The 18,330-nt window shown below is 35.0% G+C and overlaps 1 protein-coding gene across 3 annotated transcripts in view; it reads right to left on the reverse strand.

Annotated features, from left to right (window-relative positions):
* The window catches only part of USP24 (ubiquitin specific peptidase 24), a 78,040-nt gene that overhangs the window by 2,968 nt on the left and 56,742 nt on the right, over positions 1 to 18,330 (reverse strand). For all 3 annotated transcript variants that reach the window (XM_034415163.2, XM_034415162.2, XM_034415164.2), the window contains exons 41-66: positions 17,672 to 17,816; positions 17,360 to 17,479; positions 16,103 to 16,228; positions 15,562 to 15,660; positions 15,383 to 15,465; positions 14,752 to 14,893; positions 14,056 to 14,175; positions 13,377 to 13,597; positions 12,608 to 12,732; positions 11,926 to 12,067; positions 11,001 to 11,151; positions 10,041 to 10,136; positions 9,237 to 9,340; positions 9,030 to 9,143; positions 8,619 to 8,715; positions 8,167 to 8,283; positions 6,715 to 6,807; positions 5,910 to 6,012; positions 5,642 to 5,763; positions 5,275 to 5,388; positions 4,632 to 4,697; positions 3,573 to 3,639; positions 2,340 to 2,418; positions 1,700 to 1,775; positions 1,393 to 1,479; positions 661 to 771 (exon numbers count right to left, since the gene is read on the reverse strand). In XM_034415163.2, coding sequence (XP_034271054.1) covers positions 661 to 771; positions 1,393 to 1,479; positions 1,700 to 1,775; positions 2,340 to 2,418; positions 3,573 to 3,639; positions 4,632 to 4,697; positions 5,275 to 5,388; positions 5,642 to 5,763; positions 5,910 to 6,012; positions 6,715 to 6,807; positions 8,167 to 8,283; positions 8,619 to 8,715; positions 9,030 to 9,143; positions 9,237 to 9,340; positions 10,041 to 10,136; positions 11,001 to 11,151; positions 11,926 to 12,067; positions 12,608 to 12,732; positions 13,377 to 13,597; positions 14,056 to 14,175; positions 14,752 to 14,893; positions 15,383 to 15,465; positions 15,562 to 15,660; positions 16,103 to 16,228; positions 17,360 to 17,479; positions 17,672 to 17,816 — 2,920 coding nt within the window. The remainder of the gene's footprint in view (positions 1 to 660; positions 772 to 1,392; positions 1,480 to 1,699; positions 1,776 to 2,339; positions 2,419 to 3,572; positions 3,640 to 4,631; positions 4,698 to 5,274; positions 5,389 to 5,641; positions 5,764 to 5,909; positions 6,013 to 6,714; positions 6,808 to 8,166; positions 8,284 to 8,618; positions 8,716 to 9,029; positions 9,144 to 9,236; positions 9,341 to 10,040; positions 10,137 to 11,000; positions 11,152 to 11,925; positions 12,068 to 12,607; positions 12,733 to 13,376; positions 13,598 to 14,055; positions 14,176 to 14,751; positions 14,894 to 15,382; positions 15,466 to 15,561; positions 15,661 to 16,102; positions 16,229 to 17,359; positions 17,480 to 17,671; positions 17,817 to 18,330) is intronic.

The raw sequence follows: 18,330 nt of genomic DNA on the forward strand, positions 1-18,330 counted from the left end.
TCAAACAGAATCTGTGCATTAATTGAAGGTATTACACTGAATCAAGATCCCTGGAACAGCTTCAGAGAAATTTGAGAATCGTTAAAGGTTGTGATTGACATCTTGTATTCTATTAGTATATGTTTAGTTTATTTGGAGAGGGAAACTGAAATTTGTTTTGTTTCTTCTTTTTGTTCTTGCAGAGTCCTCTTTTGTTTTCCTAAATTCATGAGGTTTTATCCTATTATTCCAGTTTGTGTCTGATGTACTTACAGTTCTCCAGTTTTTCGATCTTTTTATTTCTCCCTCCACTTCTACTGATTGTCGTTTTTGTTTCTGGCCAGAGACTATTCCTGTCTTGTGTTGGTTGAGGTGACTTAAGTCTTTTTTTATGAAGTGGGTGAGTAGATCTATAGAGGTATGTTTAGTATTATAACTATTGTATATATGCAAACTCTTTCTTTGTATTATAGTATATTACGGATGCAGTAGTGATCATATACACATTTCTCAGTCTCAACACATAATATGTAATTCCTATAAGAGGCTAATTTTTAGAAGTTGGAATAAGATATTTCCCATGTCGTCTTCTCTACGGTTCTTTGCTAGACGTTTGACAGGCTGCTTGATTTTGTCAATATGTCATATATTTCATTGATTAAACAAAACCACTTTATGTACCTGTTGTAGATGTCTGCCTCCATTCTCATTGGCTGGACTGGTCTCAGATCCATTACTGCTTCCTGATTGATCTTTTTCATTCAGCAAGGCTGTGGCATACGCTAGTGTGTCCTAAAAGAAGAATATGAGAATTAAAAGCTAAGGTACTGTGTTTAGATGCAATTGGAAGTCACCGGGGAAACAAAGATGTGTAGTAGTTGGAAATGAATTCAAATTACATACCCATCTTTCCTTTCAACCCAAAAATCAATAGAACTATTCCACTTATAATATTCCCACATAGTAGCCATAATATCTATTTATCACTATACATGTTCAGACAATGGTTTAGAGTATATGCTTCAAAAGCAAGAGCAAACCCAGCGCCTTTTTCCAGTCTTCTCTGAGTTTCCCTCCCCATCTCAAGAGACAGAGGTAAATGCTTTAATGATTCTTGTTAAAGAAGCAGCTGCTTTAAAATACTCTAAACTTTAAAAGTACTTTAAAGTACTAAAGTACTTGTCTCTTCCTGCCTTCTGAAACAGTTCCTTCAAATTATTTTCTATGCATGCATAACTCTAAAAATATCAAAATATAACTAGTATGCTAAATTCTATAAAGAACATAGCAAATATAGCAAAATTCTACATAGCAAAATCCTTTTGTTTCATCTGGGTATTTAAAAAAAAGCAACTGTCACTCTTAAAGTAAAAGCAACGAAAATGCAATAAACTTACAACCAGTTTTACTGACCTGTGCAGAAATAGTACGCTGAAAGGTTTTGGCAGTTGAGGTTTCATTGGATATATTACTTTGTGGAGCCCAGTAGTGTTCAGACATCTAGAAAAATGTGAAAACGTGAAAGCAACAATTAATGAAAACTGCACAGCAAATTGTTACTGGACTGAATTTCAAAAGGAAATCAGTTCCAAGAACAAAAATTTCCTGCTCCCTCTTCCTTACCATTGACTCATTGAAGGAACTTCTGAACCATGGTGAATAGGACTTACTGATTTACATTATACCTATATATATTTATTTTTGTAATAATAAGTATTACCTTTATTTGAAGCCACTGAACAGCCCAACTCCAATGATGAGAATTCTCCTTAAAGTAATCTTTAGCAGCAGGGCATCTTTAAGAAAGAGAAATTATGAAAATTATGTATCTGAAATATTAAAGGATTATGTTCCCTCTTTAAATTATTCCAATTTACAAGAGGTTCCCTTTCTGGTCATATAGAAATAATTCTTGACATCGACTTTGTAGCCAATACAAAGCAGGAAGGATAAAATATTTCAAAAGAATATTAGTAGTAGTTGTACTACACATGGTTATTTACAACCTTATTTTTTAGTAAAGGTGTCCTCTCTGTGAGCCTTCCTATGAGAATATTTTTCAACAATTCTTTTTAATGGTTTGTTAATATTGTCTCTTTCACCAATATTTCTATATGTTGGCTAGTCAGCAGCAGTCACTCTGGCAATGCTAATATTTTCACTGCCTTGATTACAGAGGAATGGGAGTGAAGTACTAGTCCCACGTTCCCATTGTGTTCTATGGCCAGAACACTCCAACCTTTGAATCTGGCTTTGAGTTTGATACAAAAGGTATTTAAAATGTCATCCACATCCTAGTATATTAAGAGCATATACCTGAAATGATTAGCACCTCTTCTTCACTTTTACTACATACTTACTTTTGAGCAAGCGTGACTAAGAATTTGACACACTGATAGCAACGACTACTGTCCACATGGTTACTGTGATGCATCAGAGCTGTTAAGAGAGGGTATGAAAACAATAATAATTTATAAAAGTAGTCACCATCTTGAGCAAACAGATTATAAACACAGTCTCAATGCTGATATGTCAAGCACAGTTTACAGCTCTTTTACACCTTCCATTTTACTTCAACTTATCTTTGTATGTCCACAGTTAAACTCCATTTCATGGTGCATTAACTGCTGCAGATCATGACATTTGCTATGATTTTACATTTAGATATCATGCCAAACCAAGCTGCTTTTTAATCAGCTTGGCAATGTCTGAATTTAGGCTATGGCTCATTATCTTTTACTCACAAAGGAACTCTTTTTACAGATTAATATACAGAAAAATAAGCTTTAGCAAGTAAATTGCAGATATTTTAAATCTGCAACACAGCCTGAATTTATAATCTTTTATTTCTCCAATATCATCTACTTAAGTTGCAGTACTCAAAATGCCCAAAAATACTGCATATGAATCAAGTTGCTATCATGAGAGAAATAGCTCTTAAGGAGTTTATTTACTTTATGCATAATTCATACTTATATGGATGCCCATCTCACAGAACATTCTTGAATTACCATATTTTTTGGAGTATATGACGCACCTTATTTTTGGGGGAGGAAAATAAGAAAAAAAAATTGAGAGGTTCTGTTTGGGAGGCTGCAAATGCAGCCTCCAAAAGGGTGGGGGCTGGTGGGTGGGCAGGGCTATATTCAGTGTATAAGACACATCCAAATTTTCACCCTCTTTTATGGAGGGAAAAGTGTGTCTTATACTCTGAAAAATATGGTATGTATATTATTTCTAAATTCTTCTTCTGAATACCCAAAAAAAAAAAAAATCTTCTATGAATACAGAGACTTGCAAAACATTTCTTCATTTCAAAGTGATTTCCCAAGTAATTAAACATCAGGAGTCTGGTGCACTTTTTCCAACTAACAAATGTTATTAAAATTTTATAAAATAATTAGAAAAGCTGCTGCCAGTCTTCTGTTTTTTACCCATCTCAAAGAATAGCATGGCTTTCCTCTTACAATGCCTACAACCAGAAGCACTCATATAACTAAAGTCTCGCAGTATTTGAAAATACCGTTATCTTGTTGGGATTCATTGCATGATTCTCTGAAACACAGTTACTAATTCTATGCAGTGGTACTAACCCAGCAATCCATTTTCAGTCTCAAATGCAAATTTGACCCGCTCTATTTGTAAAGGATCTTCAATAATCTGTGAAACAACAGAGAAGGTTAGACTAAGCTACACTGAATCTAAATCCAACATTTCAAGTCTACTTAAACAAGAGGTATGATCAAATAAAAAAGTTTATCACTTTTAATCAGTTACACTGAGGCAGGGGTGAAACGTAAAATTTGTTACTACTGATTCTGTGGGCATGGCTTGGTTGGGGGTGGGATAATGTGACTGGGTGGATGTGGCCAACTTTTTTTTTTTTTAACTTTTCAAAGCATTTTTTCTAATGCTTTGAAAAGCCTCTGCCGATCAGGCAACTCAGCTGGGATCGTCAGAGACTTTTCAAAGCATTTTTTAACCACCTCTTCGGCCAAGAGGTTGCAGAAAAAAATGCTCTGAAAAGCCTCTGATGATCCGAGCTGAACCGTGCGATCATCAGAGGCTTTTTTTTTTTACATTTAAAAGCATTTTTTCATCAGAAGAGGTTATAGAAAAAATGCTTTTAAAAGTAAAAATAAAAAAAGCCTCTGATGATCGTGCAGCTCAGCTGGGCATGGGGGGGGGAGGGGTGCAGGGATTTTTGCTACCGGTTCTCCGAACCACCCGCCGCCATTGCTACTGGATTGGGTGATCCGGTCCGAACTGGGAGCATTTTACCCCTGCACAGAGGCTTGTGGTGCACAGCTTCTACTGAAAGCAATTAGAATAGAATAGAAACTTAGCAGACATAGCAGAATGCTATGTCAAGCCAGATAATGAAAAATAGGCAAAATTTTAACATTAGTCACAGCTACATATCTACCAAAGTATAATTTAAAAGTCACTAAAACATATGGCATTTACAAATTAGGTCTAATATGTAGAGATATTAATTTTGGGGGGCATTTTTATGAATATTTTAAAGTGCTGAGAATAAAGTCAAAAGCTTTAGTACTAAGTTCAATAGCATACCCATTCAGTACCATTTCTAAGAACAACAGAGACAAGCTTGATATGAGGGAGATTTTATTTTTTATCTTACTACTTACCAATAACTCATGTAAGAGATGGAAAATATTCTTCAGCTCATGAGGTGGAGCTGTCTCCAGTTGATTCTGCAAGCGAAAAATATAAATTCAGGCAAGCAGAAGGTACACAGGTAAACTATTTATTTGTATTTTAGAAACATTCATTGTAAAAGATTGTACAATGTAAAAGGTTCATAAATATTTTTGTTAGAAAATAGTTAGAAAGTAATGCTGTACTTTTCAATAAGACTTTACAACTCATTTTGACAGAATTTTTTAGCTCATGGAATTTTTCCTGAAAAACATTTATGTGGGATACTAAAGGATAGATAATAAGAGTGGTTTATGCAAAATGGAAATTTTGAGAAAAAACATTTTCAAGCATACAAGTTATGGATATATACTGTATACTGGTGGAATATATGGGGAATAAGAAATCATAGACATTTTGTAACTCCTTAAAGTAATAGCATTGAAAACTAAAGTGTGTTTCAGTCCTTAAAATTCAGAAGGATCACACAATGGAAACCAAAATTTCCATTTGGTTTCAGATCATGGAAACCAAAATTCCAAAGCAGAATGCATATTCTTAAATCAGTGCTACAGGCGCTGGGTTTCAGTTCCAGAACAATTCATGTCTTGAAAATTTATTAAGAAAATTTACCTTGATGAAATGCAACATGGTAAGGGAAAAGTGCTCATTGCAAAAGCAGCAGTAGATCACCATCTCAATAAGGATCGAGAGTGATCCAGTTAGCTCCCTTAAAGCGTGCATCACCTTTGAGAAAAGAGCAGAGGATTATCATTATTATTTTAAAAAACAGTACACTGTATAAGTTGGTATGCATTACATACTTGCATTACATACTTATTTGGTATCTCTTCACTACTTGGGTTGTACAGTAGCATTGTAGTTGCAGTAACATAATTTCTAAACAGTGTTGCGAGATTGGATTCTAGACCAACGATTAAAGTCTTAGTTCTGTATTATATTTAACTCATCATAAAATAGATGTAAAATAGCTGCTTACCTCCATTAAATAAGGCTTCCCCTCAGATAGGAATATCAAAGCTTCCACTTCTTCATGAAGGGCCAAAAGTGGCCCTGAAGTAGTAATGCTAAGGGGTGAATGCAGGGCAAACAAACCAGGAGCTGTAAAAGAAGTACAAATATAAAACTACACTTGGTCCTGAAAAACAACTGATAATAAATAATAATTTAAAAATGATCAGGGGTGGCAAACATACTGCAGCTATAACATCTAGCTGAGGTCATCGAGAAAAATTGAGAAGACTTACCTACATTCCTCTGTGAGGAGACATCTGAATTCAAGACAAGCAATGCCACAGTATTATGGAGGAAGCCAAATTCCCGGGCTTGTGCGGAACTCCATCTGCGATTCTGTTTTGTTAAGTATATACCAAACATTGTATAAGCACTCATAGTTCATTTAATGTATCTTTTCATGCATAAAGGCATGAAGCCTGATTCAGCCAGACTGAATGGCAACAGCATGCTTTCAGAGTGATTTGATGAAAACGTTACCACAGCCAAAATAGGTAGATGTTGTTGTCTATTCAAGAAGAGCATAAGCTACACCATCCTGAACTTCCAAGTAGCTCCAAAAGAATGGGCAAGCTGGAGGGCAGATAGATTAGACTTTCTAGCACAGCCAGCATCTAAGCTATGTATTCCCTTAAACTGTCAATACCCGATTGAAAATCCCATTAATGAGCATACAGGGTACTTCAAGTAGTAGAAACTCAGAGTTATTCAATCTGAATCACATTTATCTGACAGTCCCATAATTGGCAGATACAGGTAATTTAGGCCAAACAGCTGTCATACTTTCCTACTTTAGGGGCTACTTCCAAATGAACAGAAGCTGTAATTGCAGGGGACGTTGCCCGTTCTTGGGGAAAAACAATATGATTGCATTTCTTGCAATCTTCCTGCATTCAAAAGCAGCAGTGATTGTGCCAAAGCCTGCAGAGTGAAGGGGTCTTCTCAAAGTCCCAACAATTAGGTTTACTACTAAGTTTCTGAACTAGACTAAAGCACATACTCTGCTCAGAGACTGAAATGTTATCCCTACGCTCATACCTGGTTATTCTGCCGGTTGGGACCAAGAAGGAAATTGATCATATGACTCAAGGCACTATGCCTGAGGAGGAGGTCACAGGCTCTTATACCCTGCTGTAGAAGACAGGAAAAACATAGGGTTATGTTCTAGAAAACATGGAGAAACCACAAAAACAAGTTAAATATTTGAAATATTTAATTATAATTGATCAAGCATTTACTCCGAAATGCTTCTTAAATCTTATGTGATTACATTCAACTACCGGTATATTGATCTACAGACTTTAAATGGCTCTGTGACACCAAACTACCTGGGCATTTTTACTTTGCTTTTTTCCTTTGGGTTTTTTTCCCCTATTAGCTCAATAATAAGATGTGATTGATCTGCTAAAACTATAACATAACAATTAAGAGGTAATTATAGTATAATATCTATAACTAAAATCTACTTAGTATACTGTTCTGTGAACTACTATGCAAAGAATAGCAAAGGGTGGCATTTGAAGCAGCATCAGCAGTACAAGATGAGGTTAATGACTATACATCTTCAGACTATTTAAAGTTCTTAGGCTTAGAAAGAAATCTGCTTCCTTTTCAACACCAACTGGAACTGGCCCTGCAGAAAGGAGGAGAACCATTGTAACATGGTACCTCCCACTCCAATCCCCTGAGCCATCCCAAAAGAATATCATGGTTTATAGTATAGAAAGCCTCAGAAAGATCAAGGAGGGCCAGGATGCACTACCCCTATCCCACCAGATGTCATCAACAACAAGCACAGCCAATGTTGTCTCAGTACTATAACTAGGCCTGAATCCTGATTGAAAAGACTCAAGATATTTCACTTCTGCAGGCTCCAATCTGGTTTGGTCTCAGCTTTCAGACTTGTCCTGGAGCCCATCCTCAGGGAACTTGAATTACCATCAGCTGATTTACCACTATCTTATCAAGTAATTAAGAGGGAGGGTTTGGCAGCACAAGGAAACAACAGCCAACAACTTAATAGCCAGCCTTCAACACCCCAATCAGTATCTAAAAAGTCACACACAACAGGCACCATATAAATACCACACAGAATAGCTCAAAGCACACATACTGCTAGAGAGAAGTTCCCTGAGAACGGGTTCCAACACGAGTCCAAAAGCTTGTAAGACTAAACCTCTGGTCCCACTGACTGAACCAGATTGGAGCCTGCATCTTGGGACACATATATTCGCCTTCATTCGTGATAATCCACTTCTTCCAGAGCCTTTTGGTGCTTCCTCAAAAACCTTTCCTAAGAGAACTATGAACTTCAGTTTACTTTTCTTATGGAATAGCAAGTTGAAACTATGACTTTGCATGCTATAGAGAGCTTCCACTTGGCAAAGGACAGATTTTTTTTCCTATGCGATACTGGAAATTTTTTGTAATATAGCTTCATTCTTTTATCTAATTACAGCAATCTGAAAAGTAGAATAGTTTTTTTTTTACCTTTTGTACAAAATTGTTGAACAAGAAGAAGTACTGGGCACAATTTTTACAGTTCTCGGGGACATCTTTGTCCAATAGACTCAGCAACACTTCTATTAGCTGATGCAAGCTTTTTAGCTGTCAAAAAAGTAAAAGTAAGAAGGCCCTTATTTGAAATTATCAATTTAATAATTCAAGCTTACAATGAATATAAAATATTACAGATGAAAGCAAAAAATATTTTTCCAAAGCTTGCAATAAAGCTGACACTTTCTTAAAGTCTTAAAAGTCAGACAGATTTGAAACAAGCTTTTAAAAGAATCATAGCAGATGTTTTCATAAAAAAAATCTGCTGAGTGTAAACATTATATTCATAACAATTAGAAATCATATGATTCTTGTCAACTAACAAATTTTAGAAATTTACTAATATGCAATGAATAAAAGAGCAGTGTGGTTTTTACATTACTGACCTTTTCTTGATGAAACAAGGCACTGTCTAAGGTTTTTTCAAGAATTGTGGCTACAGCAACTCTCACTTCTCTTACACTGCATTCCAGCAAAAATGTTCTGAAAAATACCCCATCATTGAGAAATGAAGCCAAGCTGAATTCTTTTATGCTCTTATTTAAATTATATTTGCTTTTTTATTTTCCTACTGGGAAACCTAATATTCACAGGTGTAGAGAGACTAGATAAGATAATTGCCTCTAGGGTTATCTACAAACCAAAGGTTATTGTGGGCCTGCTGATATCTCTGCACATTGTTTTTTCACAACTACATAAACAGGGGCTATATAAGTAGGGGAAGACTTGAACTGGAAAGAAGGATACAATATCATGGAATCTTATCAAACAGATTGACCAACTATGTTAGTACTTACTTAATAAGTTCTCGTCCTTCAGCTTCAACTAAATATTCAACTAACCACTGACAAGCATCAAAACTTTTAGAAACTAAAGCATCAATGGTTGCAATCCATTCTTCTGTATCAATCCTTAAAGGAAGCAAAGAGAGAAATATTGGTACGACCAGAAAAGAATGAGTGTATGTGTATTCTTCAGAAAAAAGAACTTTTCCAAAAAGTCACCTGAGTTTTTTCTTCGTTCGCAGATATGTTTGAAAGAGAAATTGGACTGCTAGTTGTAGACTCACTCTTGCCATAGATGGGTAATGCGTATGCTTCAACTTTGTCTAGATAGAGACATTAGGTTATATAAGACTGCATTTTAGTTTAGTTCCTTAAACATAATTCTTAGAACTATAAATTGTAAAAGCCACTTTTAACAAGAAACTGGAAAATAAAGGTTTCTTTCAGAGCTACCATTCAATGAAATAAATGGCTACTAAGTCAACCTCTTTCTCCCCATAACCAGTGACTTAAACTATTCATTACTAAACAGTACTTGAACTCTCTAATTCTTGCATTGGTTCACAAAAATATGATATTCAATAGCACCAAAAGCTATTATGGAATCCAGCAGGTCCAGGAATGGCACAATCTATTTGTTTAGCTCCTAATAAAAATTGACCAATATGAATCCCAATTAAATAAATATCTAGATAATCCATTTCCTCTAATATGCTTAACAGTTGATCCCCTCCATTCTCTCACCAATCATCCCTACAAAAGGAAGTATTTAGGATTGGGCAAGAATTATGCAGAATAACTAGAACCATGCAGCACGTCTTTCAAGCCTGTTGGCACAATCTTTGCAAAATATTGATAACCTATGAGATCTGGTGACCATAGCTCTCCAGATCTCTGAAGGAGCTTGGAAGAGCCTGCTGAGATAATTCTAGGAACTAGCCTGTCCATTTTGTTTGAGTTCACAGGTTAGCATATCCGATATAGCATGGACTTAATAACTGAAATATTAAATTCACTACTCACAGCATTTAATGAAGCTAATGACAGAACAAAACTAAAATAGTCACTGCAGTAGACATCCCTGTTCTTCATAAATTTCAGGTTTTCATCTCTCACCATCTGAAAAGCAACATTTAATAAATCAGTATCAAGGAATGTAAAAATATGATACTGTATGAGCAATAAAAATATTATGGTAGGAGTACAGGTTATTCAGAAGCTATATATACATATATTAGAAATCTCACTAAAAACTTTTTTATAGTGCTTCATACATGCCTAACAAGCATACCATTTCCTTTCACAATAAACTGGATTATGCAAGATACTAAAAAGGAATGTAAATAAGTCTATGCCTTCCTTCTTTTATCATATGCACCCACACTAACTTTTGTTTTATCCGTTCATACTTCTGACATATATTTTGGGCTTTTCAGTCCTAATTAAACTAGACCTTCATTTTCCTGCATGTAGTTCACTGGTTTCACTCCATTAAGATGTTTTGCAAGGGCAGAAAGTTATGGAATGGTACTGTTGGTGTAAACAAGATTTTGTTTATACTAAATAAAGCTTCTGATCTTAACTATTCTTTCAATTTTACTTCAGGTATTCTTTATGAGTAGCTACCAATATATATATATACTGGTCATTCTCCTTGTCTTCTACATCTTTTCCTTTCTTATTAACACAAGATTTTTGCTTTTGTTAAATGCTTGTGATGGTAAATGCTTTGGACTGCTAAAGGATTGTAGCAATGTCATTATAAACACGCATGGATTCTTCAAACAGCAGCTTAAAGCATGTGCTTTAAATTAACTGAAGCAAGCTAGTAAGATCAATTTTTGATAATGAGCAAAATGTAAATTTCCAGTATTATTAGTGGTTTGTTTCAGAACTGAAACTACTATATATTTATACTTCAGCAAATGAACATGAAAACCTAACTTTTTAACAACGTATCCAGCTGCTGTAATTATGGCTTACCTGATATATTCGAACTGGCATCTTCTCCACAAATAAGCCTTTTTTCTCTCCTTTTTTGACCAATTTAGTCAAAATGGACAGACGGTCACTACTAGGTCTGTGGGGTCGTGGAGATGATTGTGGTGAAATATCTGGAGAAGATGGAGCAGACCTGAAGAAAATATTACAAACATAATTGTCCATCAGTTTCCATACTTCAAGTTTAGCATTCATCCTGCATTGTACACCTGATTGCACAGCTTGTAAGGGAACTCAGTCCTGTCCTATATTAAATACGTATAGATTATACAACAATCCTCCATATCAGAGGAACTCTCACCTCTTTGCACATTTTTGTGAATTTGTGAGGTTTATCACTCCATAAATAAATCTGGTGATTCGTTTGAGGTTAGTATAGGACAAGAAATACATATTTTAAAAGGACAGAAATCTAAAGGAATGGATAAAAACACTGCATCGCTAACGTGGTCAACCACATTTACAGCCAAGGGAAAAACTGTTAATATAACTAAGTGTCACGGTCGGAATCACTAGCTGGCAGGAAGCCATCTGTCAAATTAAAATATTGCTGTGATTGGCTGAGGATTCTGATGGCTAGACCCATGGGTTTAGATAGCACTCAAAACTTGTTTGCTTCCTCACGAAGAAAAAAAAAACTATATAGATAAGGAGAAGTTTGAGTATTATAAATTAGGAAACCCTTTTCTTTTCTTCAGTATCTATTTTCAAACTTCTCTTGGCTTTCTCCATGCTCTAAACATGTTGCAACTTGTCCTGGGATTATGTGTAGTCAGACACAGGCTCAAGGATACCCTTCTAAATAGGTTTTGTCCTATATGGACATGATAACCTTAATTTTGGAGTCAGAAGTACTGAAATTCTGCACATGAATCAAATGCTGGAATTTAAGGATAAGGAAGCTTACAAGGTGAGATCCTCAGCTTCTTGGCGCACAACACTGACTCGACTTTTCTTTGGCAAGACTGGGGAGTTCTGTTCAGAGACTCGTTGATAGAAGAGCATGTAGGCATTCCAGTAGCGACGGCGAACATCAGGATATGGGTTTGCTGAAGAAGAAATGAAAGAGGGAAGGAAGGAAATATTCAGATTGGGAGATCTGGTTTCCTTAGTAAGAGTACACATTAAGTACATTTTCATGAAGTAGTTTCTCATGGTAATGATAATGGTGGCTGTAGTAAAAACACTCTAATAACTGTGTGTCCCATCTAGAGAGGACTAAACAGAAATCTGCCTTCCCCAGTTTATTCCTGAAGTCCCATTAATTTTGGCACAACCAACGCTAATGATGTATCGTACTTATTAAGATTTCTGGGGGTAGAAAGATAGCATAGCAGGTTACATTGCTCATCTGGCTATACAGTTTATTACATTTTTAACCCCTAATCAACTGCTATTTTTTTGTACTTATTTTTTTGTTATCTATTCGATAAAATGAATTTGTAACCTAATTAAAGTATATATAATAGCCACAGTTGTCAGTTTCAAGACTTGATTAAAGTTTTTTTCAAATGACTGTTCCTAATAAGGAGATTAAAATATGCTAAATATATTTGTAAGAGATAATTAAAATGTAGACTTATACTTACACTGATCATAAACCTTTGGTCTATACTCTCCTCCAAAACATTCATACTCCAAAGTTTCATCATTAAGATCAAATTCTTCAACAACAGTGTCATTAAATTTATACCATTTTCCTTTTCCACTTCCCCTGTGGTTATGGGGGGGGGGGGAAAGAGAGAGACTACATTAATTTTTGAACAGGGTGCTTTCAATGTTTCAGGTGATACATTAAAAGAAAACTTTACCATAACTTATATTTTAAATGCTATTTTTCTGGTTTTCAGTCCCATTCACTCCCTCATCATCAGATTTATTAAGTCTTTGTGGATTCTGAAGATTACTTTTATTGTTTGTTGCATTTCTGGGGTTTCTAGAAATCTAGTGGTATCTTCGAGGCTGTCAATAGCTCTTTTGTATAGCTATGTTACTTTGCATACATAACATTGGCACTCTGAAAAAGAGTGTTATATAATCTATCTTCTGTCAAGCCAAGTTTGCAAAACATAAATGTTTATGAACATACAAATATTCTAGTTTACCAACATACACTGAATTTCACACCTGTCTTTACATCTATAGCTTCATGAACAGCCCTAGGCAATCAGTTAATAGGAAAATATTAATCTAATCTGGTGGCATTAGTTCAGGGAGGATGTTTCTAATGCTTGGTGTGCTACATAAAAATTACTGCCAAAAAAGATTTATAATTCAACACCTGATGACCTCACTGCTTTTAATCTAGCAAATGACCATCTGACTACTATGCATGTGAACAGAGTTATTTCCAATTACCTCCTATCTTTTATAAAAGAATAGTAGTGGCCTGCATGGGCTTGACCGCTGTGCACAATTACACCAACCAGTTCATAGTTTTCTGAAGGAGCCACTTTCTTCTGTGGAGACCCTTTACATCCCTGATCTAGATTTCGTCCATTGTCACCAACTTCTGAAGAAGAATCTTGGCGAGCCATTCCTGAAACTGTATAGGGTTCCATATTCAGCATCCAAGGGAACTGTTTAAAATGAAACAGATTAAACTTAAACCTGAAGTAGGTTGCATGTTAATAAACATTCTTCAATTATGCAAAATGTATAAAACCAAGTTGAAGATAGAATAAAATAAATTACTTTATTGGTTGGAGAAATTCATACCATTTTCAGTTTCTCCAAACTCTGCCTAGCTTTTTCAAAATGACCCTTAGAGGCAAACTAAGAACTTTAATTTAAAAATAAAGCCACAACCAATTATTTTATATCTATAGAAAAAAGTTATTGCATTTTTTAAAATCATCATCACCACCACCACATATCTTTAGGCAGAAGGTTTTTTTAATCTTTAACATTACTAGTCCATGCACGTATTCTAATATAGACAGGATATGCGTATATTTGATATAGAAGAGATCATAAAAATAAAGACCATATTACCCCTAAATATGTAATTAGACAAATATAAACACGATAAGCTTACCTTGATCTGTTCATCATATTTTATGGAACGTCCACTTTCCCAGTCAAATCCAAATCTCATGAGGTGTATTACCAATACACTGGGTAGAGCTTTAATGCAGGTCCGTTTCACAGTAGTTCTCTTAAAAAATAAACCAAAGTTTCGGTGAAATATTTATTTTGGTCCACTGTTTGTCTATAGGAATTTTATTATTTTACCCATATAGATTTTAAATTTGTTCCACATTTGTGTTAATTTCCTTTCTTTTTGCAGCATTTTTAAAGAAATAGTTCTTAAATTCAATGAATCCGTTGAAGTCTACTGAAAATGTATAAATAAAATAATTATTTTCATCTGGCAGGAAACCAAAATTAATTCCCAAATATAAAAATAAAATGAAAAATCGAAGATTTTTAGTAATCATGGCAAGAAAGTTAAAAGTGTTGATTTCTACAAATTTTCAGTGATTAGAAATATATATATAAATACAGGATTGAAAACAAAGGACATAAACAGGAAGCTATAGGTTGGAAATGGTCTTATGACAATGTTTCATATTCTTTTTCAGCCTGAAAATCAAAAGGAAATCTTAAAGATTCACTACTATTCAAGGTAATTGTAAGGAAAAAAAATAAGGGACCTCTCTACGCATGTCATCTTAACCCTGAAGAAAAGTTGAATAAAGATTTTATTTTTTAGATAAGGTAGAAGTATTACCTTTTCTTTACATTTTTCACAGTAGTATGCATTACTTCCTTCCAGGATCTCTCCTCTAACAAACTGATCCAGTGAAATTTCTAGACTTTGACATGAAGTGACCCCTAAATTGAGAGCTACAAAGGCTTCCTCTCGTTCATACCTACAATATAAAACAAAAAAAGAATATTAAGACATTTAAACAAAAACAAAGCATTCACAATTGTATCCTATATGTCAACAATGCTGTAAGATTTTATCTATTTCAGTAATCACCTTTATTATTTATTAAAAGTATGGCAAACCGCTGAATTGTACCACTTGTATGTGGCATGCTTTTTCTTTTCTCCTTTTTCTCTAGTTTTTCCTTTTTCCATATTAAAATACCTAAAAAGGAAGTATGCCATTCCAGGATCTGTATACATATCCTCCCCACACCTCCACCTTAATTCTAGAAAGTCAAGAAATGCAACAGCTTTGAATCGGTGTATCCAAAGATTTCATTTGGTACCAATGGCAGAGTGATAAAAATAGTGATTTTTGTGTTTGCCATGCATAAGTTTACAATAGTGGATCTCTTTCTTCACCTATAGATTTTCAGTATGCGGAGACTGAGATTTGTTCTATCTTGTGACACCTGATCTTCACTTACCTGTGAGGACAATCCTTACAGATTTTCTGATCAGAATATATGCCCTGAAAGGTGTTTTTAAAGATCTGGTCTCTTCCTATTTTCTGTAAGAGATTGAAAGGCCAATAGCAGATTAAGTATACATTCATTGAAACAATGACACTGAATTACTATACCAATGTACCAAAAGTGTAATTCACCTTAAGGTATTCATCCATTTGATCTATAAGGCTGGTGAAGAATTCATAAGCATCTTGCTGTTCACGAACATAAAGCTCCTTGTTCCACATCTTAAAGATCTATAAAATATAGATGTTATCCACTCAGTTAAATGCTTCAAGATCTGTAAATGTCACTAGAATGCACTAAGCAAGCCAATCGAAACAGGAAGAGAAAGGTGCCTTCTTATCTTTACCCAACTCTTTTTATGAGAAAATATACCTTCTCCTGAGAATGCTACTTTGGATTCTCCTTGTGAGAATTATACTAAAGAAAAGAATACTACTTGAGTCTATTTGCAGGTGGGAGGCTAATAAATTTAAGTAAACGAGTAAACAAACACAAACAAACATTAGGATTCTGTATCACTGAGAGATTATAAGGGCTAACTAAAATTAAATGTGAATCCTTCACAACATTACTGTTTTTTCAAAATGCTGTGATCTGAATTATCATTTTAAATCATGATGAGAAAAAAAGAAAGGGAAAAAAAAAAGATTCATACTTAAAAAACAGTAATACCTTCCAGAAGTTTTCCGGTATATAATATTGCAGCTTGCTTTCCATTAAATGACCAAAGAGGGACTGAACTTGATAGAATACATTATCATCAGGATTGTCCATGTTATCATCAATTGAAAGCAATGCCTTTAGAAATAAATTTAATAGTGTTTATTGAAAATGCAACAATATTTATTTCTAAGTTAGTATACATTATTTGTATTCATTATGCCACTGAAGCAATTAATTATAATGTTCCGGTACAAACCCTTGGATCCACTGATAATCATGAGCTTTGTTCATATTGTTATCAGAAAATCATAGGTTAGCATTAACATTAACATCTTGGTGACAGAAAGAACCTTTGTTTTAAGTAACATGGCTCTGTCTCATTGTCATCTGTTTCTCATCCTGAACAGTTATGTCATAATCTGTTAAAACAGTGATGGCTAACCTTTTCCAGACCGAGTGCCCAAAGCATGCGCAAACCCCCAAAATGCAATGCATGCTGCATTCCCACCCGCCCCTCGTGCCCGCAGACAGCCCCCGCATGTGTCCCCCCATGCGTGGCAGACCTGAAAACCAGCTGGTCAGTGGGAGGTGCGTGCGTATGTGCAGCAGAGCTGAACTGGGGTGAGGACTAGCATGCCCACAGAGAGGGCACTGCATGCCACCTCTGGCACGTGTGCCATAGGTTCGTCATCAGCCAGCTATCTTGGACTAGTGGTTTTTTTTGTGAAAAACTAAATCCATGCCTCACATCTCTACTGCAACCCTTGACAATCAGCTCAGGAAGGAATATCATCATTCTTTATGAATGCCCCTTATTTTTGCACAAAATTCTCCCAATTTGGCATTTATTTTCTACCACAGGAGGCCACTAAATCCAACAGGCATTTAAAATTGAAATGTTTAAAAGAGCCTACTTAAAAACTCTCCGATTCTTATTTCAATCCTGCAGATTCCTTACTAAATTCATTTTATAGTATTAAAACACAAAATAAAATAAAATAAAAAGATAGCTGTTTGCCCTGTATTCATATTAAACAACTGGAGAATCAAATTTAATTTTTCTTCCTTACCTCAGCACTCAATCATGTTTGACTATCCCAGGACAGACCTAGTCTGTTAACCAGTTGTTAACATGGGTCAATTTCAAGTTGCTGCTTATCATCATAGTTTTATATAACTCTCTTTCCTTCCTGAGAAACGTCTATGTATATAGTTAACAGGCTTGCTAAAAGCATTTTTCACAAGACTGTGAATAAGAAATATTACCTCAGGTAGACCTGGTTGCATATACAGTTGTTGGAAAACTGCATTCATATAACAGGTAGCTCCACCATTCTTTAGCCCCACAAATCCAAAAATGGATCGACCATCTACAGGTGGGAGATACTGAGGGTAGAGGCAAGTAAGAAGAAAAAATTGTAACATAGAAGAATAGATGTAATTTACAAAGAACTAATGTTGCTGATTGAAATATTTGTTTTAAGTATGGAACTTCTCCATATTGATTTTATTGAATATATTTTTATGTAAATCTCTGATAAGTATTACTGTTTGCACTAAAAAAGTCACTTTACTTACATCAAATTCCTTGGAAAGAGCTGGATCAAGCTGGTGATGCATAGAAAGCAATTCTTTCGTAATAAGCTGAAGATTTGAGGGTGAACTATCAGCCAACATTACCAGAACTTCATATGCTGCCAAGCGACTATTCACCGTACTGCACCTAAAACAAAGGAATCGATTATTCATAGTCAATATTCAGCTGTTAATACTTGTAAAATATCATAATCTGTTTCCAAAGAGAATCAATTGAGGTTTAGTGCCTTTCTGTTCAAAGCAATTCTAAAATCATAAATTTAATTTCCTGGATGAGTTAAAGCTGCTATACTGTACATGCAGACCAAGGAGATAGTTATTATTGATTCCACTTTATAAAGTAATATCTGGTGGAGGATGTAATTAAGGGTGGACAACTTTTATTGGGTCATGGGCCACAGTTACCATTTGATTCTGCACATTTGATCTCAGAAATGGGGAGGAATTGAATTTCATACCAATATTAATACGGTAACATTAACTGATGACTTGGTAGCCTTTTTTCAGTATGAACTGCTTGAGTGATTTGTCTAAATCAAACTTGATGGAAATTATCAAGATGTCAAAAACATTACCCTATGAACAGTTTCCAGGGTGCTCTGGAAGCTGTACTTTATACTGTAAGAAATCTAGAAATATAC

The sequence above is a fragment of the Pantherophis guttatus genome, chromosome 3 (genome assembly GCF_059756535.1).
Source record: "Pantherophis guttatus breed Tessera chromosome 3, ASM5975653v1, whole genome shotgun sequence".
In the NCBI taxonomy this organism is placed as follows: domain Eukaryota; kingdom Metazoa; phylum Chordata; class Lepidosauria; order Squamata; family Colubridae; genus Pantherophis; species Pantherophis guttatus.